Source organism: Engraulis encrasicolus, chromosome 19 (assembly GCF_034702125.1).
Source record: "Engraulis encrasicolus isolate BLACKSEA-1 chromosome 19, IST_EnEncr_1.0, whole genome shotgun sequence".
In the NCBI taxonomy this organism is placed as follows: Eukaryota; Metazoa; Chordata; class Actinopteri; order Clupeiformes; family Engraulidae; genus Engraulis; species Engraulis encrasicolus.
The window spans coordinates 24,702,116-24,728,587 of record NC_085875.1 but is presented as its reverse complement, the minus strand read 5'-3'; the positions used below and the strand labels follow the sequence as shown (position 1 = coordinate 24,728,587).

The window sequence follows — 26,472 nt, the reverse complement described above, 5'->3', positions numbered from 1 at the left end:
CGGGTAAGAACAGCAACAGTTCTTTTTTCTTACTATATCACAGGTCCCATTGAAGAATAATGAAATTTCACATTGTACTCTACATACAGAATATACTAAAGAATGAATGTCAAACGATGACGTACAGTAGCGCAAGTGGGCTAACAATTGCACATTGGGCCCCAGGGCATAACACAAGGTTAAGTCCCCTCATATTACACACGTAAATGCAATCTGTAGACAATATGCACATAGGGCCCCAGGCACAACACAAGATAGGGTCCCCCCGTATGGCCTGTCAACATGATGAGACCCCCACCTCCTCCCAGAGCTTCGCTCCTGCGTGCAAGGGAGTGCTACTGTACCTGTGCCCAAGCAGTGGCGCAGTCCTCCCAGGAACTGTTGAGAGCTTGGTGGTGGTCAATCAGACGTGAGCTCACAGCAGCTTCTCGCACCTCACCCCGTCCGAAGCCGTCAAACACCATTGGGCGTGGTATTGTACACGGGCTCTGGGACTTCTTCACCACGCGCGGCTTCTGCCCGACTCTTCTGCTCGTGTCACTGGCAACATGTAACTAACGTATGAGAGGACAGAGTGAGAAAGAAGAATGACAGGCACCAGAGATCATTGGTTTTTGAATATTGGAACATCAAGTGCTGTGGTTTTCTGATTGAAATCTGGAAGATTTCACAAGGACAATCACTATCTGAAGGAGGCAAAAGTGCAGAGATTCGGGTATGATGCAGTGTTTCTGAGTGTGCGAAATTGTGCAAAATCTCATTAAATTTATTAACTCCATTCCACTTGCTGATGAATCTAGGTCACGGGTCATGCCGTACTGTGGTGGCAACGAGGATGTGTTAAAGCTCGGACGTTACAGTATCCTTGTTGTATACACTGTAATATCTTTTAGGTTTCAGAGCTCTTAACCTAGATCATTATTAGCACACAATTTGGTGTCCTTTTGGAATGTTTCCCATAATACCAAGTAACATTAAGAAAAAAACATTGAAAAACAGTACAGTTGAAGTACGGTCAGATAAGAAAGAGTTAGGGCCTTAGCTCTCTATTTGATAACACATAGCCCACATGTACTATAGAATTGAAAAAAAAAAGGTCTGCTTTAATACTCTTTCAAGAGATGGTAAATTTTTATTCCGATCACACATCCTCTGTAGAGTGGATATTCAAATTGAATTTCATTAGTTTTCACCCTCCCGATGTGCTTTGTGGACAGACAATAATGTTTGAGTAAATGGTAGCTGGCCTCGGACCAGGACACATTTAAAGCGCAACATACATATACCAATTTCCTGAAAATCAGCTCATTTTACACCTCCCTTCAGAGTTAAATAATTGAGCTACACCTTTCTCCTGTACTTGATCAGCTGTTTTCTGAGCTAATGCAATGCAAAACGCTGGTTGCACCAAGATTCAATCAAAGCTATTAGGAGGTAGATGTGTGTTTGCCAGACTCAGACCCTGGCTGGAAGTACAGGAGAACCGTGTAAAGCTCAATTAATTTAACTAAATAATAGGTGGTAAAAATGAGCTGATTTTCCAGAAATGGTTCTGAGTATCGCTGTGAGCAGAGATCCATGCGGATGAGATACGCTCCCACCTGTGATGTAGAGGGATGGTAGAGTGGGACCAACTGGTGAAATGAGTTTTGGGGAGGAGGTGGATCAACTCAAAGAGCCCCTTCCGTGCACGACCAGTGAATAGTAGGAGGATTAAATCTGTGAGAAAGTAGGCGAATAGGATCAAAGCTGTCAATCACTTCGCGTGCCTCCTCCCAAACTAAACCTTTAAAGGGAACAGTCCCACCCATTTTTTACTGATTTCCACATATTTTGCTGTAAGCATTTAGTCCCAAGCATTATTCATGAAGGTGCATATAATTTTCTTCTCAGGTGTTTTCAGTACTCAACTCGAGCACAATTTCGTGGATCAGAATGATTTGCATAGCTTAGCATGGGCTAGAATTAGCACCAAGCCACTAATGCTAATGCTGCCCATTTTACTTCCAAATATGATGCTAAGATATGCTAATAAATATCTGATCCAGGAGTACTGAAAACACTGAGGAGACTAGAAGCACTCCAAGAGAGTCGCCAGACCTCCGCCAAGGAAGCTGCTAGATACAGTGTTGACCATCGTTACACCGTAAGTCTTTCTGCCTTGTTTTTGCGTGCTTGTTTTCCCCGCAAATTCAAATTGGTCCCTCCTAATTCAATTTGGTCCACTAAGGGGCATCTAGAATGGTGGGAAGAATCTTTGAAAAGTCCCTCGTTCTGGTTCGTTGAATCCGGTTCATCGCCAGACATTTTTAAATCAATTGTTGCCTTGGGTCCATTACTAACATCTCCGACAAAGTTTCATCCAAAGATCAGTTGATTTAGTTTGTGAGTTATCCTACTAACAGAATCTTTAATCCGTTCCGGATCACCACCAAGAATTATAATCACCTGTTCCATTGGTCCATATCAACAACTCCACAAAGTTTCATCCAAATCAGTTGATTAGTTTTTGAGTTATGCTGCTGACAAAACAAACAAACAAACAAACAAACAGACACACAAACACTACAGACGGACAGACAGACAGACAGACAGTACCAAACGGGCAACCGAAAACATTACCTCCTTGGCGGAGGTAAAAAGAATGAATAGGCCCACATTCATGAATAATCCTGGAAATTCCATGCTAATATGTGAAAATCAAAAAGGTGGACTTTTCCATTAAGAACAATAATAAATGAAGATGTCATCGAGTACAAAGTCACCCTCACCACTTGACAAAGGAGTCACGTTATGGACTTGAGTTGACACAGGTCTTTGGCCTCCTTCAGCCACACATGTACCTCTCCTGTGTTGGATCTTGGCGCCCCTGGAGGAGCAATAGAGATGGTACAAATGAGCCATCACAGTTCTGACTGTAGACTTAGCTAAAATACACTCACTCACAGTCCCAACAAACTGAAAGACATGAGATCGCCCATTTCACAATGCTTAACTACCTTCTCCTGCCACTAGAAACAGAATGCCATCACATGACATTAGTTTTAGCCTTTATTCAAAGCGAGTTACATAATCAGGGAAAACCAATAGAAAAAGTCTGTGAGATTGAGCCTTGACCACCCCTCTCTCATATCAGGATGACCGCAAGAAGAACGACTAGGCAACCCAAAACAAAAGTGAAGCGGGTGCGAGTTTATTTACAGTGCAGTAAGTGACTTAACAAAAAGAGAAAACAAAAACTGAGAATAAACGAAAAAGAAAACCGGTCTCAATCAGGCAACTCAAATATAACTACAACAAAAGACTTTCAATAACTTTTTCAATAGCACTTTGTTTGCAATTACTTCTCTGCACAGCTTCACAGCAAGCATGCTTTCCCCTGGCCCTCTCTAGCACAAATGAAAACCCCTGCCCTTTTGAAGGGCTCACAATCTGCAGGAGAATACTGATTGGACATACAGCAAACCAATCAGTATTCATGTTTAACTGAGGAATATGTGTGTTTGTTACATGTGTGCATTTTCGCGATAGGCGCGGTAAAAGGCAAAAGTTTGGCTGAGGTGTGTAGGCGATGCTAACAGGTGTCTGGGTCTATGTGTGTGCGCAAGTGCGCTTGCGTGTCAATGTAAGGGTCTGTGCGTGTCGGGAAGTGTATGCGAGTGTAGGGAGGATGTGTGGCTGGCGTTTTGGTGAAAAATGTCAGTAACACCCATCATCATTTTTCACAAAGTCCCTAGGTAAAACAATGTTATTGTACATAACTAGCATTAGTTTTGTTATGAAGGAAAACCATCTTGGAAGAGAACACTCTTCCTCAGCTTGTTAAAGGTGAATTAGGTCGATATTAGATTAAGGTTAGCCCAATAAGGTGGGTGTGAGATAATAAAAGTTTACCTGTGCTGGCTGGAGGAACATATTTCACGGCCACAAACAGTGTTCCTCGATAGTCCTGAGATTCATGTGCATCTCCACCCTGCCAGCAAATAAAAAAAAACAAACATAGGTTTAAAAAACTAAACTGAAGATTATTTACAGAATTAGAACAATATTTCCATTGTTTTATGGTGGCACGAATAGTAGTGAAATACTGCCAATTAATTCAGGCATTTTTGTTTTGTACAGTTATTTGCTAAGAACTTGAAAACTTTTAACAAAACAACCACAGATCTCAAATTACTTACAGTACATTAAATACTATATTAATTAATGTATTACTAATGACATGGCAAGGCCTCACTCCTGGATATCACATGGTTGTGTGATTAAGGCTTGTAATATTTGCCTTGGGCTGGGTATTATACAAGGTGAGCTTACAATACCTTGGGATAATAACTACTACACTTGTTGAAGGCCTACCTTGGCCTGACCGTTTTAATCAGGTGACAACATACCACAACGCGTGATGCCTCACCTTGGGCTGGATATTGTACCAGGTGAGAGCCTGTCTTAACCCTTTATAGGGCACACAAATGTCTGCTCCCGAGTGAAAAAAAAAGTTTGACAGGCTCAAGCCCACTGCTGATTGGTCGAATGTCAAGATGTGACTATCTATCTGAAAGCCCGATTTCTCCTGATTAATTTGATATAGCCCACTTGGGTGTACACCCTTGTAGAGAGGCATGGCAGAGGCATTTATGATAGGTGTGCAAGTAATTGGAAGTGATCAAATACAGTCACTTGCCTTATAAAGAAAGCTGAATATGAGACCAAGTGATGCCGTACCTTGGGCTGGAGATTGTACCACGTTAGAGCCTCGTGTCCCCAATCCCAGGTGTTCAGGTCGAGCTCCACCTGCCCCAAGAACACATTCCTGCCCCTCGAGTCATTGTGCCACACTGACAGATTCAGCGTCTTGTCGTGCAGTTCTCTCTTTTTAATTTTGTACTGATTGGAGGAAAAGGAGAAAAAAAGGTAATATAAGTCATGTGGTAATTTACCATAAATCATACATTACTTCCAACATAATTCCAATATCATTCATGTACCCTTATTGTAAAGTGTTACCGATAAAAACAACATATATACACCACGTGGTGGTGAGAAAGTGCATTCATGTCCTGGTGAGAAAAGAACATGGGAGTATGTTGCAATACGCCCTTTATCAGACTGTGCCACACTCGCTGTGTCAACAACAGGTACAGTACAGCAAAAAAAAGTTAAAGGACAAAGTGGGTCAACACGCAGTCTGTGTGTGAGTTCCAATATGCGACCTTGCTTCCTCCACTTCTCCTTGTGGCCTCATACCAGGGAGTAATAGGTCGTGATGACATCACTGACAACAGCCTTATACGTATTTCAATATCTCGCCAAAGCTCAATTGTAAAGTAATTTTCTCATTTTCAAACAGGATGGTAAATGAAGAATAGTTCACCAAAAATGTTTTGGCTAGGCTGACAGCAGGGAAACTTAATTGTTTTCTCCACGGAGGCGGGGCATCATCAAAACGGGAGGCCACAAGCCCAAGTGGAGGACGCAAGGTCACATATTGGAATGCACTCAGTGTGTGTACACAGGATCCCAAACATGGCACTCTACTCTACTCTGCCCTGATGGCTTTGTGCAATTGCGGTGCAGTACACACCCTGAGCGATTCAACAAAGACCGGGTTGGTCGTCTGTTTCTTAATGGAGGTCTTCCTCTTTGTACGTCGGAATTTGTCTGGATGGAGGTAGGTCTTCACATACCTGCCAAGGACAAAAGGACACACCTTATTGTAAACAAATGTGATACTTAATTACATAAAGTACATTACTGTAATTGTGTTTTCTTTTTTTTATATACTTTTTTTTGGGGGGGGGGGGGTCAACTTTATTAGGACAGGATAGTGAAGAGTAGGACAGGAAATGAGTGGGAGAGAGAGACGGGGAGGGATCAGCAAAGGACCCGGGCCGGGAATCGAACCCGGGTCAGCCGCATGGCAGTCGAGTGACCTACCAGATGGCCACGGTAGGGCCAATTAAAGCGCTTTTGACGACAGCTGCACACGGCAGCATTTGGTAAAAATTGCTTTTGGGAAGCAGGAAACCATGAATCGTGCTAGCAAGGCAGGTTACCACCAAGCCATGCCACAGAGATAATAAAACAATAAAGCAAATTCAAAATCCACTTAAACTTGAAGCAACATACAATAGAATCCTCTACTGAGTAGAGAACTAATACTAATACTCTACTGAGTAGATAGATGCTAAATATTTGAAATTATTACCTTCGCCGACTTTGTCGCGAAGGTTATGTTTTGACCGCTGTGTATTTATTTATTTATTTATTTGTGAATATGTTTGTTTTGTTTGTACTTCGTATAACTCAGACAGAACTGAGCCTATTTTTATGAAATTTAGTGGGATGATTGGTCATGACCCAAGGAACAATCGATTACTTTTTGGGAGTGATTGGGTCAAAGGTCAAGGTCAAGGTCACGAAAAGGTCAAAAACGTAAATTGAGCCGATTTTTATGAAATTTAGTGGGATGATTGGTCATGACCCAAGGAACAATCGATTACTTTTTGGGAGTGCTTGGGTCAAAGGTCAAGGTCACGAAAAGGTCAAAAACGTTTTTCTTTGTCAAGCACTATATGCCAGAACAACGTGTGCATGCTGAATTGAATAAGAGGACAAGAATGGGCCAAAAATGTAATATTGCGATATTACGGTCCGATTTATATGAACCTAACACCAAAATTTGGAGAATGTTATGCCCCATTCTCTGAAGATGGCCAGAAAAAAATAAGTGGCGTAGGCAAAGGTTTGCGCTCTACCGAGTGCCCGTTCTAGTTAAGATAATGTATTGGTTTGAGAATTATTGATGAAGGACTGGTTTGAATTATTATTCAAGCTACTGTTATTCATATATTCTTCAAGCTACTAATAGGTACGATTTTTTATTAATACCGGTATTTTGATTTCAATATGAATATGAATTCGATTTCTATGAATTGGTATGCACGATGTCAGTATTGATGCTTTTGATAATTCATGACTGATAACTTGTAGTTTTGATGACATGGATGATTACTGTAGGCTCCTGTGTCTATTTCAGAGCTTTACGGGTCTGTGCACTGTTATGAGCGCTGCCATAGATGAGCTCCTGGCAAAATGTTAGTAGGCCCATAACCTGTTTTGGTGATAACTTAATGTTTGTGATGACATGGATGCCTAATGTGTCTGTGTAGGAGCTCATGGGTCTGTGTGTGGTTTGTTTGCATTGCCATAGGCCAGGTCCTGACACTGATGTAATATTCTGTACTATATTTGATGTCAGTTAGTATCGGTGATGGTTGATGGATATGTGACACTTATTGATATACACATATATTTGATGTCAGTATGATTATTACCTCCACCAAGGGGGTTATGTTTTCGGTCGAGTTGGTTTGTCTGTCTGTCTGTCTGTCTGTCTGTCTGTCTGTTTGTTTGTTTGTCAGCAGGATAACTCAAAAAGTCATGAACGGATTTGGATGAAACTTTGTGGAGTTGTTGGAAATGACCAATGGAACAAGTGATTCGATTTTGGTGGTGATCTGGATCACAAACCGGAACCAGGATTTTAAAAAAGATTCTCCACCATTGCTAGCCTAGACGCCCTGACTGCAAATTGAATTGTGTGACAGGGCGATTTTTGACATTCCAGTTTCTAACTCAACCAAAAGAAGGCAGAAAGGCTTAAAATAAAAAAATAGGGTGTACCATAGTCAAATGTTCTATCAAACCTTGGCGGAGGTCTACACTCTCTGAGTGCATTTCTAGTTGTTATTGCTTCTGTTGTGTTTGGTGAAGTGCTCTCACGGGTTTATACGTTGCCTGTGAGTGCATTGATGATGGTGTATCGATGATATTTTTGATGATATGGATCATGGATGACTATTGTGTTTATTAGTGGTGTGCATAGGCACTGTCCTCACGATTCGATTCGATTACGATTCGGGAGGTAGCAATTCTATTCGATTCGATTCGATTCAATTTGATCCGATTCAATTCTACAATGCATTGCAATGCATTACATTTCTACTGAAAGCAAAGCAAATGTTTCATCAGTCATGATGAGGCAATACAAGTACAAGTAGTCGGATACTGAGCAACAATTTATTGGCTGTTTTCTGGATCAGTCTTGCAGTTCTCAATGCTTTGAAGTGCTTTTATTTAATTTAACATTCATTTGCTCCCCGAAATATCCACGGAAGTAATTGAAAGTCCAAAAATTTGCCGCATCGATTCTGGAACTTGCCGCATTGAATTGGATCGTCCATGCCCCGCATTGCATTGGATCGCCGAATCGATTATTGTTGACACCACCAGTGTTAATGGAACTCGCATGTCTGTATGAGTGTGTTGCTTATGAATTTGACATTAGTACTGATGGCGGTTTTGTTGATGATGATGATGATGATGACTCACGGGTCTGTGCGTTGTTTGCGAGCGTTGCCGTGGGCGAGGTCCTGACACTGTTCCACCATGATGATGAGCTCCTCCGCTGGACTGTACATCATGGCGAACTCCACCGCTCCCTGCACCACCACGTTCCCAAAGTCGCCCGCCTCACTGTAGATGCTCAGCAGACTGCCTGTGCGCTGTGGACAGGATCGGGAATCAGGATAATCACAGCAAACCCAGGCAGGAGCTCACACGTGTACAGTACAGTACTAGTACTATGCCGTGTGTGTATGTGTGTGTGTGTGTGTGTGTGTGTGTGTGTGTGTGTGTGTGTGTAACCCTCCCCTTGCCAACTGCCTCCCTGCACCAGCGCGCCAGCACCACAATCACAACAAAGACACACAGACACACAGATGCAGACACACACGCACGTTTGTGTACAGATGTGAGTGACAGGTTCTGTTCTAGTTGTTATTCTAGGAGGAACGCAACTCCATTTGTGTCACAGAACAAACACAGCATTTATTAACGTCTTATCTTATCCCCAGCCCTGCCTGAAGCAACAAAGTAATGCATTTCTCAAATTGTTCCACATCTCAACGTCATTGCCAGATTAAACAAACATACTTTTTCTCTGATAGCATTGATGTGGTTCAGTGATATTATGTATATGAAAACCTTCATTCCTACCCATTGCAACATCTATATGATAATGTTTTACGAAAGAACGGATCTGCTCTGAAGCCCTGTCCCTGTGCAACACAATGTGATTAAAACATCAGTCAAAGACTATTTGTTCGCATAATACTCCACCAATTGCCTTATATGGGAATATATGAAGAGTTCATAACAAACGCTTCCTTCACAAAAACCCCAGCCTTAAAAAAATAGTGTGAATACAACAGTTTAGCCTTGATTCTTCAGGAAGCATTCAAGAGTTTTAAAGTACAAATTCAAATGAACTTATAAACTCTCTGTAGTACACTCTATTTATATTTTTATGTAATATTTATATGAGTTTATCATTGAGCGCTTATTGCACACCTCAATTCGAACGGGTTTTTAAGTTTCTTTCTCTGATAATATTGTGTAAATCAGTGTTTAAATGTTGGATTTGTGGCGGAAATGTCAGGTAAGATTAACTCTGTTCCAATTTTTCTGATGCTGTCATAAAATTATCTTTATTAAAATTGTATTTCAGTGACTTTTATAAAACAGCTCTTCATATTTTATTAGTATATAAATTTGATAGTCACCCCTGCGAAGGATTTATTGCCGAGGTGATTCTTCCTGCCAGAGAGATCGGAGCCAAAACTGGACACTGAGCTCTGGTCATCATCGTCTGTGTCCAACGTGTCATCCTGAAACACATTGCGCACGTGTGCGCGCACACACACACACACACACACAAAGTTATGACCAGCACTTGTCAAACACACATCTGTCTGTCGCTCTCTCAAACACGCACACATGCATGCACACACACACACACACAAACAGTTACGACCAGCACTTGTCAAACACACATCTGTCTCTCGCTCTCTCAAACATGCACACACGCACGCACACACACACACACACACACAAAGTTACGACCAGCACTTGTCAAACACACATCTGTCTCTCGCTTTCTCAAACACACACGCACGCACGCACATACACACACACACATACACACACTTGCACCACAGGTGTCTAGTCATGCAACAGATCTGGTTATTGTACAAAACACAAGTCATTAATAATGAACGTGCCACAGACATGCAACGCATCACTGAAGCACCCTTGAACATGCTATAGTCATTTTCCATTTGCGGTAAACACAGCCATTACATAACATAAAAAGCCAGTCAGCTACAATTTGGTGGTCACAGACAGACAGACAGACAGACAGACAGACAGACAGACAGACAGACAGACAGACAGACAGACAGACAGACAGACAGACATACACACACACACACACACACACACACACAACGTAGCATGCTTTGTACCGTGCATTTATACAGTCAAGGCAGTATTTACACAACTGTACAGAGACATATGGTGCATACAATCCACTAAACACAGTGGATAGGGTTAGGGATAGGGCTCATGCATACAGTAGAAAGCTTTACCTACACATGGTCATTACTTCTACATAAAATTCAGTTCACCTGACACAGAAATGCACATAGTAAAAGAAAAATTTAATGAATCAGTTTAAAAATATATGTATAAAAATCTGCATATCAGATGCACACATATGCACAAACGTTTATGACTTATCATGAGTGATGTTTAACATGAGAGACAAATATTGCACATACAAGTGTGTGTGTGTGTGTGTGTGTGTGTGTGTGTGTGTGTGTGTGTGTGTGTGTGTGTGTAAATGTAAAAAGTACAGCTTAAAAATAACTCTCCAAATAACAGAAACATGTTGCTGAGTAATGGGAGTATGTGAGATGCTTAGCCTGGATGGCACACCCACCTCGCCCTCTGCAGATGCAACGATGCCCTTGACAGCCTTGGGCATGGGGGACTTCCCACCCTCTACAGAATAGAGACACAATAGAGACTCATATGCATAACTCTCATATGAACACACAAAGTTAAGTTTATTTTTTAAGGGACAGCGCACACTGCCTTACAAATGCGAAGTGCTGAAACTACTACACCACCACTGAAACTGAGAAAATTGTCTTCAAAGCCTTGTTATTACTGTAGGTTGGATATTGTAGGTTCATTGTAGGTTCATATTCTTGGGTTCGAAGTGGGGTCACAGACACTAATGACACAGTTGTAATACTGCCTCTTGAAACATACTGATGCTGATACTGATACTGCAGCAAGGGGCAAGGGATTTAGTCAGAGGGAAAAAAGGTGCTACAAAGTGGACTTCCAGTCAAAACTCAACTCCACAACTTTTCAGACATGTCGAAGAACAAAAAAAAAACAATGCTGCATTAAAAAACCAAGCATGCTCACGCAGGAAACGTGAGCATGTACCCATGTTGTATACATACATTAACAGTACATAGCCAACACAAGTGTGTGTACAGTTATACTGCGTTTTGATGCAGTATACTGTAAGTTGTCTCATGAATCAGTCAGTTTATAGATGACTCGGCATGAAGGGGATTGATTTGAACTAAAAGCAATAAATAATTTGAGGTGGCAGTGATTCCCATGCAATCCATACAAATGTACTATACAATGCTTAGTGAACAACAGAGGTCCCTGTAAACCACCCCCTCCTGCTGAGTGTGCTTTCAGCACAACTTTAGCTTTCAGGTCATGCCGTTTTAAACAGCGGAGTAGAGGAAGGGGTTGGAGGGAACTGTGTTTAAAAAGGCAAAGAATGTCGCAAGGCAGGGATTCAAATCAGGCCGAAGGAGCTTTCAGGATGGCATTAATCAAGAAAGCCCCTTCGCGTCTCGTTTCGTCTTGTCTTCTAGCTCTCCCGCTCACTCGTTCGTTTGCCTACTCGTAGAGTCGGACTTTCCATGATTAGGCAAACCTAGGCAGTTGCCTAGGGCCCAGATCAAATTTGTCCTACATAGGGGCCCCAACTGTCACACCAGTCGCGGTAAACACAAAAACACACACAAAAATAGGCTGGATCTTAATTTGTCACTTAAACACTGAGATTGCACCAAAACACAGAATGTTATATCAGTACAATGACTTTTGAGGGCCCCATGTTTATATTTCGCCTAGGGCCCCAAAATGGCTAGATCGGCCCCTGCCTACTCCTTCACTCCTCTGGCTCCCTATTTAGGAAGTCTTTGGGAGAGAAACGGACAGAGCAGAGGATGACAAATGACACGGGAGCGGCAATGAAAGGGTGTGTCAGTTCCAAGTAGGGTGGTGTTTTTTGGTGTTGCTCCTAGAGTGTCAGGGCCAAGGGCTATGAAACGCCAGAGAAATGCAACACTCTCAGGAGGAAAAAGGAAACCACTCTCACAAGTTGTAGCCTAACAGATGGCCGGGCCTGCCGCTTGCTTGTTATCAAAGTAAACCATCAGATACAAAATATTGGCCTCGGGGAATCTCAACAAATTCATAATGGCACACAAAAATCTTCTGAAAAAAAATGCCATGTCAGCAGTTTAATCCATTTAAGCCTAAGGCACCTGCAAAAAAAAAAAGGCTGCTGAATGCCTAAGCCCTTTTTTGGGAAAGGTTGCCCTCAGCTTATAAAAACCTAAATATCATAGCTTCTGAAGTACATAAAAACATGAAATAAGTTGCATTTAAATGCTAAGAGCCCCATCTTGTATTAGAATGTGTTCTTTCAGCTCTAATATACCCACATTTTTTATTTTAAAAAACCCTCAAATCTCAAGAGCCTGCATGCACACTGTTGCTCCAGTCGTCTAGGTCAAGGCAGCATATGTTCAGTATGCATAATCAAGCTTAAATGGGCTAAAAAAAAGCAGGGTCAAGAAGTGAGCATTGATGGTGTACACTACAGTACAACGCACATTTACACATTTGTATTACATACCTTTTTTCAGCTCTACATGCTGAGTCTCGGAGGGCATGATGACTATGGAGGGGACTTTGTAACTTCCCATCTGTACGCTTGTGGGTTCGGGCTGGTCCTCGGGCCTAATGAGAGGACGCACATCAACACTTGAGGACACATGTTCAGGGGCCACGGGCTCCTCCACAGACACACGCACATGGTCACCACCACCGGCACTGGCAATGGCTGGCACAAAGGGGTTTCCTCGCCACACTTGAAAGGGGTTGCTTGACGTGGAAGACTCTACAGTTGTACGCGCATCACCATCATTATCCTTCTCATGTTTTTCCTGCCTGTCAAACCCAGAAGGCACGGTGGGCTTTCTATAGTTAAATTCTGTCACCTCGAAATCGCTGCTACTGCTAAGACTCGTGTCACTTGCAGCTGTGCCCGAGGGCACGGTGGTGACGGTCACTGCTGTGTCTTCAGAGTCCACGCCAGCACGCGTCGATACGGGGGTGAGAGAATCCTCCGCCATGCCAAACGTGACCCTGTGGGGCCTGGAGGCGGAGGAGGAGGCGGAGAAGGTGGAGGGGCGCCACTCGTCTCCCTGGTGGTCGTATTTGAGGAGGTCAGGGCTCGTTTCGATTCCTCCCCCAGTGGCAGTCACTTCCTCTGGGGCTGAGTGTGAGAGCTGGTCCCTGGCCTGTCCCTCTCCCTGTCCCTGTCTCTGTCCCCTATCCCGGCCCCTGGTCATGTGGTCATCACTAAACCGCGAAGGCAGCACCTTGCGGGCCACACGAGACCTCATTAGGAACGGCGTCCGCTTCTCACCCCCCTCGTCCTCCTCCACCGCCCACATGTCCTTCTCACCCCCGTCGTCCACATCACCCTCTTCCTCCTCCTCCTCCTCTGCTGCTAAACCCTCGCCTCTCCTGGCCTCTTCAGCAGGGCCTGACTGCATGCTTTCAAAGAGGCGATAGTTTGCAGGCGTGCTTGCCTGTTCGTCCTCCACTGTTGTTGAAGTTGTTTTTGTTGTTGTTGTAGCTAAGGGTGAGAAACGTACCCTCGCTGACTTGACCTCAAGATGAGGCCCGTCGTGTCCTGATCTCTGTGTGTGTTGTGGGGTGGTTGGTGATTGGCCAGCTGCAGGTGGTTCCCTATCCCTATCCGCCTGCCTCTGATTCATTCCAAATTCATCTTGCCTGATTGTAGCCTCAAACACGTTTTCCCTTTCAACTCTCTCGTTTTCATTCTGGCTGGCACGGCGCCCATCGCCTGACGGCGGCGCGTAGCTTAAATCACTACAAACGATCTCATCCCCTGCATGAATAAGGAGGCGAGAGCTCAGTTTTGGAATTTTATACTCCGTCTCGGGAGGGCTGCAGAAAAAATCATCCAATTTGTCTTCTCCGGGCTGTTCCGGGCGAGCAGCAGCAGGCTGAGCAACAGCAACAGCAACAGCAGGCTCTCTGATGTTTCTTGGAGAATCTTCGCTCTCTATCGACAGACTTTTATTTGGCTGGCGAGGCGTGAAGGCCTTACTGCCAACACCAAAAGCTCTACTCGCACCTGTCTCTTCCGCTTTCCCTTTCTCTCCTCCCTCTTTCACAGACACTTCTAAGCGTGAGGCCATTTTGAAAGGCACATAAGCACTTGCATGTGGATCTTGTGGTGGTGGTGGGTCTGACACTTTAATTCTTTCAGATTCTTCAACACGACTACCGCTATCATCAGCACCACCTGCACCACCACCACCTGTGGCTGGTGTGTCGTTTGAGGTGCCTCGTGACTGATAAAAGAAGTTCATGCGGGGCTGCTTCTTCTTCAGTGTGATCTCTCCCTCACTCTCGTTCTCTCTCTCCTTCGCTTCCTCTTCCTCCTCTCGCACTCGTCTGTCATCATGGCCCCCTGTAGACTGATGCTCCCTGCTGCTGCTGCTGCTGCTGTGGCAGGAAATGAGTCCAGGAGATAGAGATCTGGAGGAAGCCACTTCATAACTTATCGCCGTTTCCGTCGGTGCAGTGGTTGAGGAGCTCGAGCTCGAGCTTGAGGCCTGGCCAAACAGGGCCTTGTCTTCTGCTACTGCTGCTACTGCTGCTGCTGCTGCTGCTGCTGCTGCTGCTGCTTCAGGTGTTTCAGTGTCAAGGTCAGGGTCAAGGTTACGAGGCCCCTTTGCAAACGACCTCTGACGAGGGACCGGCCTGGCGCTGACGACGTGAGGAATGTTCTCCTCCTCGTCCTCCGAGGCATTTGGATTGTAGCTCAATAGCACCGGCTCGCTAGGCGTCCGAGGGACAGCCTGCGACTCCTCCGAGTCAGACGACGAGCAGCTCGTGTGGGGCTCGATTTCAGCCTCGGCCCCATACCCATACCGAACACTCCCTGTACCTGTAGACAGCGGACCTGTTCCCTGATTCAGATCCGCCGTGTTGGGCTCGACGGATATCTTCACCCAGCTGTCCTCCACGGATGTCCCTTTGCGTAAAGCAGGTGGTAGGGACACCCTCTTGCTGCCGTCCACATCTTTAGTGGAGGGGGGAGGGGTGGAGGACTTGAAAGGCGACTGCAGGAATGCGAATGTCCTGCTGCTGCTGCTCTCGGCAGGAGGCGATTCGTTTGCTCCTGGTGAATCATTACCAGGCCGAGGGCTGGCAGCTGGGGCCGTGCTGATAGGTGTGTCGGTGACTGTGTGTGCGCTCAGGAAAGGGTTAGTGGATTTTCCGGCAGGCTGCCTCCTTCCCCATGCGTCCTCCTCTTGGTGGTAGCTGGGTGATTTCTGGCCACCACTGAAAGCAGAGGGGGTGGGCTCTGCAAGATAGGATAACTCCTGTCATTCATTCTTTTGATTGACAGCCCCTGATTGACAAGCTCTCATCAGGAAGTCAAAGTATTCACTTACAGCAATCTGTGCGGAAGCATCAGTTACGCATGTACTGTACTGTACATACAACTGGCCTCAGCATTAAATGACCTGCATATACTGTAGTTTAATGTATAGTACAGTTGTGCTCTTATGTTTACATACCCCAGCAGAATAAACGCTTTCTTCGCGATTTCTCACAAAATATGAAGGATTACACAAAACCTTTTTTTTCACTCATTGCTAGTGACTAGCTTAAGATATTTATTAGCAATATTCTGTGTTTACTCTTTCAAAAGCATGATCACAACCCAAACTACCCAAATGACCCTGTTCAAAAGTTTACATACCCTAGTTTCTAATGCTGAATATGGCCCTGTTTAACATCAGGGACCGCTCTAAATTGTTTGTGGTAGTTGTGGATAAGGCTCTTAATGTTCTCAGATGACAAAACAGCACATTCTTCCTGGCAGAATGGTTGTTTCCTATAATATTTTTGGGTGTCTTGCTGGAACCTCACATTTGAGGTTTCCCCTGAATGGCTCAATGATGTTGAGATCAGGAGAGTGAGACGGTCGCTCAAAAACTTCATTTTATTCTTTCTGAAGCTAGTGACGGGTTGATTTGGCTTTCTGTGTTGAAATATTGTCATGTTGGCATGTCCAAACAATGGACCATGTGCAGTTTCAAGGCTGATGTGTGTCAAGTTTCCTCCAGTATTTTTCACAGGGCAATGTATTCATCATTCTGCGAGTATGGATCAAAAGTATAATGCATTTGTAACTCAAATGTCCCCATGAAATCAGTGGTCCATGATCATGTTTCACAGAAGGGTATGGTGTAACTTTCATCATAGGCTCCATTGACTGTTCTCCAAATGGTACTGTTAATAGTGGCCTAAAAAAGTTCCATATTGATCTCATTTTTCCAAATGACTTTGTCACAGGCATTTTGATGCTTCTCACTGTGCTATTTGGTGTATCATATGCAAAATAACATGTTTGCATTTTTGTGGTAATGGCTTTCTCCTGGCAACCCCCAACAGCCCATCTTTCCTCAAGTGCCTCTTTCCTGTTTAAAACATTTTTTCATGTTGTCCTATATTTCACCTGAAGTTATTTTTTGATTGTCCTATGCCTCCTGAACAATTTCCCTTGCAATGATCATTGCAATGCAATGATTCCCTTGCCCATTGGCTTGATTCCAACCAAACTCCTCATATTGCATTTCTGAATTGAAATTCCAACGGTGCCAACATGACAATATTTCGACACAGAAAGCCAAATCAACCCGTCATTAGCTTCAGAAAGAATAAAATGAAGGTTTTTGAGCGACCATCTCACTCTCCTGATCTCAACATCATTGAGCCACTCAGGGGAAACCTCAAATGTGAGGTTCCAGCATTACACCCAAAGATATTAAAGGAAACAACCATTCTGCCAGGAAGAATGTGCTGTTTTGTCATCTGAGAACATTAAGAGCCTTATCCACAACTACCACAAACAATTTAGAGCGGTCCCTGATGTTAAACAGGGCCATATTCAGCATCAGAAACTAGGGTATGTAAACTTTTGAACAGGGTCATTTGGGTAGTTTGGGTTGTGATCATGCTTTTGAAAGAGTAAACACAGAATATTGCTAATGCATATCTTAAGCTAGTCACTAGCAATGAGTGAAAAAAAAGGTTTTGTGTAATCCTTCATATTTTGTGAGAAATCGCGAAGAAAGCGTTTATTCTGCTGGGGTATGTAAACATATGAGCACAACTGTATAATCCATGTATGTGTGTATAATGTGCTTTTACATATTTCAGTACATTAAATACAGTATGCAAAGTATCATAAAGTATATAAGAGCAGTCTTTTTTTCTAAAAGTCAACCCACCATAATTGAGATTGAAATCTTCATCGTTGTATTCCCGGTATGTCTAATGGGTTAGGAAAATACTATTAATTATTTCAAACGCTTCAGGTGTGCTGGAATTGAGAAATGTTTTGCATTAGATTAAAAGTTTCTCATCAACCAACCTTTTCAGTAAAAGCCGGAGGGTGATTAGAGACGGATAACTGACTAAAATATAACAGAAATCTGTTTCAGGCACATGCATGTTACTCAAGACAGAGGATCTGTGAACAGCTGCGATCTCTAATGTCTTTCAAAACACAGACCTCAGTTAGTTCACATTTACATACACATTTAAGCTGATTTATTTTGTGTTAGAGTAAACAAAACTATGTGGCCAATGATAATGTGACTCGGGTGCGATTATCATACTACAGTTAAGTAAAACAGCCCACTGATGTGCATGATGATTAGTGTAAATATTACTGTACTTTGAGTTGAGACCTCCCTTGTCATCTTCCTCTGGTGTAGTGTAGTTCATGAAGGGGTTGATCTTGGGGGCTGTGGAGGTTGGCATGATGGGATGCACACAAGTCCATGTTTATTTACTTCAAAACAGCAGCTTGGGTACAGTAGATTTGATACTGCTAGAGTTTGATATCGTTGATACTGCTAAGTAATATCAAAGACAACAACAATACAATACTCTACATTCTTACCAGATTGGCACCAAATGAATGAATGTACCATTTTATACTGCTAGAGTTTGATATCGTTGATACTGCTAAGTAATATCAAAGACAACAACAATACAATACTCTACATTCTTACCAGATTGGCACCAAATGAATGAATGTACCCAACTGACAACAGAGGATTCGGGGTCACCTACCAGATGTCTTTTTCTTCCGCATGGAGCACTTGACCACAGCAGTGATGTCGCATGGCTGCCCATAGCGTTTGGCTTTGAGGTCCTCGAACCATTCACCCGTCAACACCCTCAACTGCTCGGGGTCTGGCGCGTTGGCCTTTAGCCGCCTGAAACGGAACAGTGAGCTGCACCTGATCCATGCGTAAAACCTTTCCCATCCATCATACATACAGACGTGTCTTGTGACTAACTTGTTTATTTTAGGACAATGGTGTGTGGAGCTATGTCTATTTCTTCCTCTTCTGCAGCTCCTCTAATTTCATTGTTGGGTATCTGAGACTGGCATAGGCCTACACCCAGTTTGTTAAAGATAGGGTGAAAAAATTATACAGTAGCATATGACAACCGTTTAATTTTCCGGTTCAAGTCATTGCAATGTAGTCAGATTTAGTTTTGATTAATTGCGCAGACAACACGACGCACACACTAATGAGGTTGGATGTCTGAGCGACAGCAGGCTATCTACTGAAAAATGACAGCTTGAAGTTTACAGAGAAATATCCACAAGATGTTATCTTGACTTTGGCGAATTTGTTTGCCATATTCGTGGCTCGAGACGAGTAGCATACCTCACGCGTCCCGTGTCTTGCTTCCTCAAGTTTTCATCTCGCTGTAAAACTTTTAAGATCGCCGCTTCCTCCTCCGCTGACAGAAAACTCAAATCCAGCTGATCGGCGAAGTCGCTGCTGGGCTTCATCCTAACCTGCTGTCCACCTGTTCTGCCCGTGGCGCTGTACTACACTGGACTGAGGCGCTTTCCCCACCAAGAGCAAGAACCCACTAATCCCTTTCTGGACCCACCCCTGTGGTTACGCGTTCATGATGAGCATGCTATGCAACAACACAAAAAGTCGTGTCCAAAAACCGCGTGTCATAGAAACAAACTTGTGATCACGGCCAGTGGACTCGGTTGAGCAACAGGTTTGTCTTGTTTTTAGGAGGAAGACAGTTGTATATTTTATCTGAACGCTCACTGAACGGAACGCACTGAAGCTCATTGGTTGAGTGTTCACTTGACGCGTAGGGCATGGGTACTCCAAGAGGGTTCACTTCTTGCCTGTCAAGGTGGCAGCATTGACAGCCAAAAGCATCGCAACCCAAGGCGATTCACAGCCGTGTTTTTGTTAATCATTGAACAATCACCCTGGTAAACGCCCAGAGAAAAGCCTAATGTGTGCTCTCACAAACCAAGCCCATGTTTGTTATTTTTGTTATATAATGGCTGAGCGCTGTGTTTGTAATCACTTCTAAAGAGTTCTTCTTACGCCTCTTCTGACAGCCTAATGGACATCAATCTCCACCCACAGAAATTAATTTGTTTTTGTTCTTAGTTCTTAGTCACATCTAAACACTGTGAATACTCGTTGGTAAATTATGAACCTCTGACATTTGAATTATTAGATGTTGATCCAGTTGACGGATGATTGTCAGGTGGATAACTATTGCCATTATGATGCCCTGGCATTGGGCTATCTACTTGTGTGCCAGCAATGGTTGCAATAAATGTAGGCTATATGCGTACTGTATCTAGTCGTCAGCTCCAGAAGTCGCGATAGGCCTATAGGCTATCATATTCTTGGTCTGCAACAATAAGCGGCGCAATAAACAAAGACTTCTTCCCCATAAAACTCCACTTCTCTCACATTGCATGCCACAAACACGTTTCAGAGTTGCCCAATGTAACCGCATCTGACTAGCAGGGCTGCACACAGAAGACGTGAGAGGGTATTAAATTCACATAGTACTGCTCCACCTTCCCCAAATACAATTGCTCAGAGGGCGTGGACCTAAGAGTTTCAGTAGGCCTAAAAAACCTCCCTATTGTGTCACTTGTGTTTTAACCTAATGCTCTGTATGATCTGTTGGTGTTTTTTTTAGTGTTATGGTCTGTTTTCACTTTCATGTCAACATAGAAGATAAAACATAGTAACATAGGCCTAGTAGTTTTGGAGAGTTGGTGTGCACATCCAGCCTTATTGTAGGCCTATCACATTTGGTAAACGATAGGCCTACTGCTACTGTCAGACAGATTCAGTGCAAGAGGGTTGGTCAGCACACAGCACTTTTGCTCCACAAATTAAACGTAGGCCTATGAATGAATGCACGAACGAACGAATGAATGAATGAATGAATGAATGAATGAATGAAGGAATGAAGGAATGAAGGAATGAAGGAATGAATGAAGGGATAAATTAATAAGTAGCCCTAGGTAAAACATGCCAATATTCCAGCTGGCTGAGTGATGTATTCCTTGCTGCTTATGGGTGGTTAACGTTATCCAATATGCTGCCAAACATCTGGAGTGCCTTTTTAGACCACTGATATTTTGGATTGTTGAGGCAATTCAGTGTGCCTAGAGCAGGGGTCGGGAACCTTTTTGGTGGAGAGAGCCATAAACGCCCATTTTTTAAAAAATATTTTTTGTGAGAGCCATACCATTTTCGCCATTATTTCTAATGCTAATTGTCATGCACAGAAGGGAATAAAAGTAACGCTTGCATTGGGAACAAGAAGGGAGAGCTACGAAAGAAGAACTAAAACTACTTGTAGATGTGCTGATGTGCATTTAAGAAGCCACGCGCATGCATTACCTTTAGTTTCTATCTTTTATGCATCGGAGTTGCCAATGAGCAATGAGAATGACGGAGGTGCTTCTATTCTAGCCATCAGACAGACACAGGGAAGGTGCATGAGGAGGGAGGAGGGAGGGAGAGAGAACTTCAAGACAGGATGCTCATCTTGGTCGCGCTGACATAGTTAACATTTTACAGTTGATATGTGGCTGACATGTCTATTTTTAGTAATTCGCGAAAATGCCCTACAAAGCGCGTCCCTTACCGACATGCGTCCCCAATACAGAACGCATGATTTAACCGCCAAATAGGCTACAGGGCGATTCCGTATTTCAAGGGACGAATGGCAACCCTACGTTTGCCTTCGCATTGTGGCACCAGTTATCTCGCAATCACACTAAACTGGGAAAGACTTACGTCAGTTGATTCAGCAAAAGTTCTTCCTGTAATCGAGGGAGAAGTACAGCGCTGCATTTATATCCCTCACTTGCGTTTCCTCCACTTGATTTGCCATCATAATGGCACGGTCGTGAACAGTTTCTTTGTTTTGGATACAACCGTTAGCCAGCTGAACTTTAGGTAAAGCATTACGGATGGAATGTTATCTCACACGACACGACCCAGCGCTGGCACGGCATTGTCCAATAAAAAAACGCGTTTTTCATATCTGTACAGTAGCCTTCGTCGAAGGCCTGTGCTTGGCTCAGCTGATCGGACCTGGGATGGATTAAATGCGCGATCATACTTTATATTTTGAATATTATCTTAACTTTTCGATTTCAGTAGGTCCATTTTTAATTTAGTGCCGTAACAAAATTATTCATGGCTTATTGAGTAAACAAATGACAGGTTTGTCCGAGAGCCACATGCAGTTCCCAAAAGAGCCACATGTGGCTCGCGAGCCATAGGTTCCCGACCCCTGGCCTAGAGGAAGCACACATAATTTTGAAATGTGAACTAGCCACCTTCAGAGAACTGGTAGACATACAGCAGTGTAGGCCTACCTATTTTACAAAGCCTGTTAAGTGTATTGGCCTTATTCATGAACAATGGCAATCACTCTCCAATGGGTGATCTTCTCCAATGGCTGAAGTCGTGTGCTTTTTGAGGCATGCCAAGAAATTCACAGGAATTGTGTATGTATTCTGGAGTTCACGCTTATTAAATTACGGTGAATGACCACCAGGTGGCCTTCTATTACAACAACCTGGATCAATGTTTTTTTTTTTTCTTGTCCAACGTTCTTTGTCCTGCGGTTTCTCCAGACGATGGCACCTTACAGATAGCTCTACTTGACGAGACTGTCTTACATAATCATAGACCTACTATTTACTATTCATAAGTGACACACGCAGATTACCAAACTAGTATTTGTTACCCAATACCTTATCCAATAAACCAATGCCATATAGGCTATGCATATAAAATATGAAGCTTGAAGCCTTGGGAATAATAACATATTTTCAGTCCGTGAATTTCCTCAGAAAGATAACTGCAGCTGTTTCATAAAAAGTCACAGAAATGCCAGAGCGCTAATCTGACAGACGTGATCTTTCAAAGCCAACCCGGGGGCTATGGGATTCGGTCCCACCGGGCCCGGGCCATGACGTCATTAACCAAGATGCGTAGTGAGCGCCGAAGTGCCATTTAGAGCATCCTGAGCGTCGGTTCTGAGCCGCTACCCCAGAGTCAGACTCCGAATATAGCGAGGCTGTATCGCTCAGTGTCTTTCGCAAACTGGTGCAAGGGTTGTGCTATTTTGGTCAGCCCCAAATTCAGTGCGTAAGATCTGCAGTGGCAGCGGGTACCCATCATCACCACCAGTGATCTTTCCGGACGCTCGTCAGATTTTTCATCTTCCGAATGTAAATTATGTATTAATCAAGGGGGCGGCTCACTTGAGCATCCTCTGTCTAACATGCAACCGAGCAACCACCGTGTTTAGTGGAGAGGCGGTACAGCAGCAGAGTTTGTGGTTGTGGAGGGAACGAAGGCAGCGTGAGGCGTGGGAACGAAACGAGGGCAGTGCGGACAACGGTTAGCCTACACGGCAGTTACATGGGTTGACACAACGCTCACCAGCCGTTTACCAGCAGGGCACTAGAACTATGTCTGCGGACAGAACGTAGCCTCCTCGCTTCAGAAGCATCCTTCGCTGCCTGTTGTGACAGCGCGGTTGGATGTGAAGATGGCGACGGGAGCAGGCTGGCAGCAGCAGTACAGCCCTGCTTCTGGCAACCCCCCCTCCACCGCTGGATTAGGGAATAATCCGTCCCCGTCGACGAATGTGTTTTACGAGACTGCCCTGACCATGGAGTACACGCAGGACCTGCATCTGAAAATGAGCAAAAAGATAGCACAACTAACAAAGGTGAGCGTGTGTTTGTGTATGCGTGTGCCTGTGCGTGTGCAGCAGTCTGTGCGTACCAGGAGGTTGCCTACTATTATGATCCTGGAAGGTGTTGCACCACCAGTCTTAGGACCTGTTTCCATTCTCTCTTAATTTGTTGGTGCGCTATGATTTTGCCCGTCGACGTGCACAATCTTTATTCAGACATTTCCATTCACACTCTGATTAGTCCTTTTTCTAGTAAGCCTCTTAGTTACAAGCACTCTTCAGACGCTGTGTGGCAGCTGCCTCCTCTGCGATACTTAATTATTCAAATCAGACCACACACATTATAAGTCGGACTGGAGGGCAGCTCTTGGCCACCAAGCTGTGTCCATTGCTTTTGGCTGTATGCAAATGCGAGGTAATAACGAGTGAGTGCATTTGTGCAACAAATGAGTGCATTTGTTTGTGTCACCTGTATTATCTGAAATACCTTACCTTATGCTCATTTAACCCTGTGACCTGTAGTCTATTGGTTCATATGAATGCACTGCACACTGCATAGCCTATACAGTGTAATTTATTCTGTCTTTACTTGTAGCTAATGTATAATAATGGACTTTAAAATGCATATCTGCAGGGGTACTCCAACAAAAAACTATTCTCTCCAAGTTTCACAACACAGCTGCATTTTGTAATCAACTGACCAGGGCTTTAACTTGTCTTGACGTATATAATCGCATTATACAACAGAACAAAGTTGTATTAATCCCAGCCTGGTGATGAGCACATCAGTAAATAAAGTAGGTTAATTCACCGCTGGGGAATGGCAGCACTGCATGACTGTCTTCAAAAACAAAATGTAAGATATGCAAGAGGAAAAGGCTCCAGGCGTTGTGAGCTTCATTTGGACTGTATCTCAACTGAAGAGAGACCGAGGTGTTCTCTAAAGATTAAGGATTGCCTGAAGTCTGTTCGCAATTTCAGTAAACATATTCATGTTTTGTTACGCTCATGCACTGCAGACACACACACACACACACACACACACACACACACACACACACACACACACACACACACACACACACACACACACACACACACACACACACACACACGCACGCACACACACACACACACACACACACACACACACACACACACACACACACACACGCCAACATGCATTATTTAATATTTCGGTTATAAGTGATGTTAGAGCATTCGTGACCTTAGGTCATGCAAACATTTGAAGCAGTCATGCAAGGAGGATGCGGTTTGTGGGCTGTGGTACAACTGACAATTGAAATTAGAAGCATGTTTATTGGCAAGTGTGTTGGGATGGACATGACATGTAATTTGTCTCGGTGGTGATGCATGACCGATGACATCAATATAGTAAACGTATAGAAAAACCTAATGATACAAGAGATATCATAAAGAAAGGAATCGAAAATGTGATTGGAAAATATACAAGTAAAAGAAAAATAACATAAATACTGTATAGAGAGTATATTCACATAAGGTTATACAGTCAGTATGTAAAGTCAGTAGCTAGGAGAAGACATCAGCAAGAGCCCAAATGATTGACAGAAATTGAATCAAAGAGGTCGCACCTTGCATAACCTCTGTTTTTTTGCAGGCTTGTTTCACTGTGCATTTTCTTCAGTGTGCTGCAATGTACTGTAACAATGTAACAGTTGAAACAAGTACAGTAAGTTACTGTCACATTGTTGCACACTGAAGAAAGCACACAAAATTATATGCAAAGTCTATCATGACGAATCACTCCCTATTTGTCTCTGATGGTGTCTTGTTTAGGCGATATCATCACTGATATGTCTTCAGCACCTGAGCCCCTCTAAGCAGTGTTGGAATTTGAATGTGTTGGAGTTGTATAGATATGCATTTTAGATATTTTCAATCGTATTGGTCCCATAAAAACCTAGAAAAGATGTTTAGTATAACACAAATACAGCGTCAACCCATTAACATACATGCAAGCATCTATTAGTGTTCCCACAGTAAAGAGAAACATCTTGTATCACTCTGATTAGTGTCTGAGAGTGCAATTATTCTGCTGTTTTTCGACTCAGCAAGTTGGCATTCCTCAACGGTGCATGTAATGAGGGGACATTGCTATTATATACACTTATAAATAGCCTATAATATCACATATAATATATAAAATATAATATATACTGTTTTATAAATAAGGTGCTTGAACAAAATCCTAAATACATCATTATATGCTACCTGTGGCTTCTTCCGTTTCCTATTTGCACCAGAGATGACCCGTGTAAAATGGAGTGCAATGGGCTCTGAAAAGATTAGCTTTCACATCCTCTGTGCACATCTGGAACCTGCGAGCAGACACATTGGCCTTTGCTCATGTGTATGTAAGCCGTTTGACTGTCTCTGATATGTTGTGTATGGCAATTAAGTCAATATTTAGTAGTGGTTAGATTACCTGTTTATTTCTACTCTTTTTTTTTGGGGGGGGGGTTGGCCTTTATTATTACAGACAGGAAACGATAGTGAGAGAGAGATGGGGTAAGGCCGAGAAATGACCCTGGCCGGATTCGAACCGGGGTCCCCGTGGGCAATGAAAGCCCAAATGTGGGGGGCTTAGCGTGCTGCGTCACAGCACCCTGCCTAGGTCATCTACTCTAAGGTTATGTGCAGAGATGTACTGTATAGGAGGTATGAAGAGATAGGTGCTTTCCAAGTGTGGCAAGATGTGCATGACAGTTCCAGTATTTTTATGAGCCATACCCCTTTGTCGATTGATTGATTAGTTGATTGGTTTATTGATTGATTTTTTGATTGATTGATTGATGGATTGATTTACTGACCAGTTGACCCCTATAGGACATAGAGTTCCTCAGCGTGAAACATGACAAGTGTGGAAGGGTTTCAGTTGAGTTATATGTAGTGAATTTGTGATAAATCTGATACTGGGTGCATGTCCAGTGTCCTTGTAGTCAGTCACTCTATCTGTAGATTAATTGATTGACTGGTTGACACCTGTCAGTCATCTACCACCTGTTGATTGATTAATTGACAGACTGATTGATTGATTAAAGAATAAGCTTGATTGGGAGGTTG

At 43.4% G+C, this 26,472-nt stretch overlaps 2 protein-coding genes across 2 annotated transcripts in view; one reads left to right on the top strand and one right to left on the bottom strand.

Moving 5' to 3' along the window:
• Positions 1 to 3,184: 3,184 nt before the first annotated feature.
• Positions 3,185 to 19,409, bottom strand: LOC134435345 (synaptotagmin-like protein 2). The gene is made up of 12 exons (XM_063184244.1): positions 19,026 to 19,409; positions 18,418 to 18,563; positions 18,017 to 18,086; positions 17,711 to 17,753; positions 17,568 to 17,610; positions 12,860 to 15,631; positions 10,841 to 10,902; positions 9,624 to 9,728; positions 8,392 to 8,564; positions 5,582 to 5,684; positions 4,723 to 4,884; positions 3,185 to 3,973 (listed from the first exon to the last, which is right to left on the bottom strand). The coding sequence occupies exons 1-12, from the start codon at positions 19,151 to 19,153 to the stop codon at positions 3,845 to 3,847; spliced, it is 3,936 nt and encodes a 1,311-aa protein (XP_063040314.1). The 5' UTR covers positions 19,154 to 19,409; the 3' UTR covers positions 3,185 to 3,844.
• A 3,323-nt stretch (positions 19,410 to 22,732) lies between these two features.
• fam184aa (family with sequence similarity 184 member Aa) overlaps positions 22,733 to 26,472 on the top strand; it is a 102,282-nt gene continuing 98,542 nt past the window's right edge. The window contains exon 1 of the mRNA XM_063224097.1: positions 22,733 to 23,400. Within this exon, the coding sequence (XP_063080167.1) occupies positions 23,218 to 23,400 (183 nt within the window). The 5' untranslated portion in view covers positions 22,733 to 23,217. The remainder of the gene's footprint in view (positions 23,401 to 26,472) is intronic.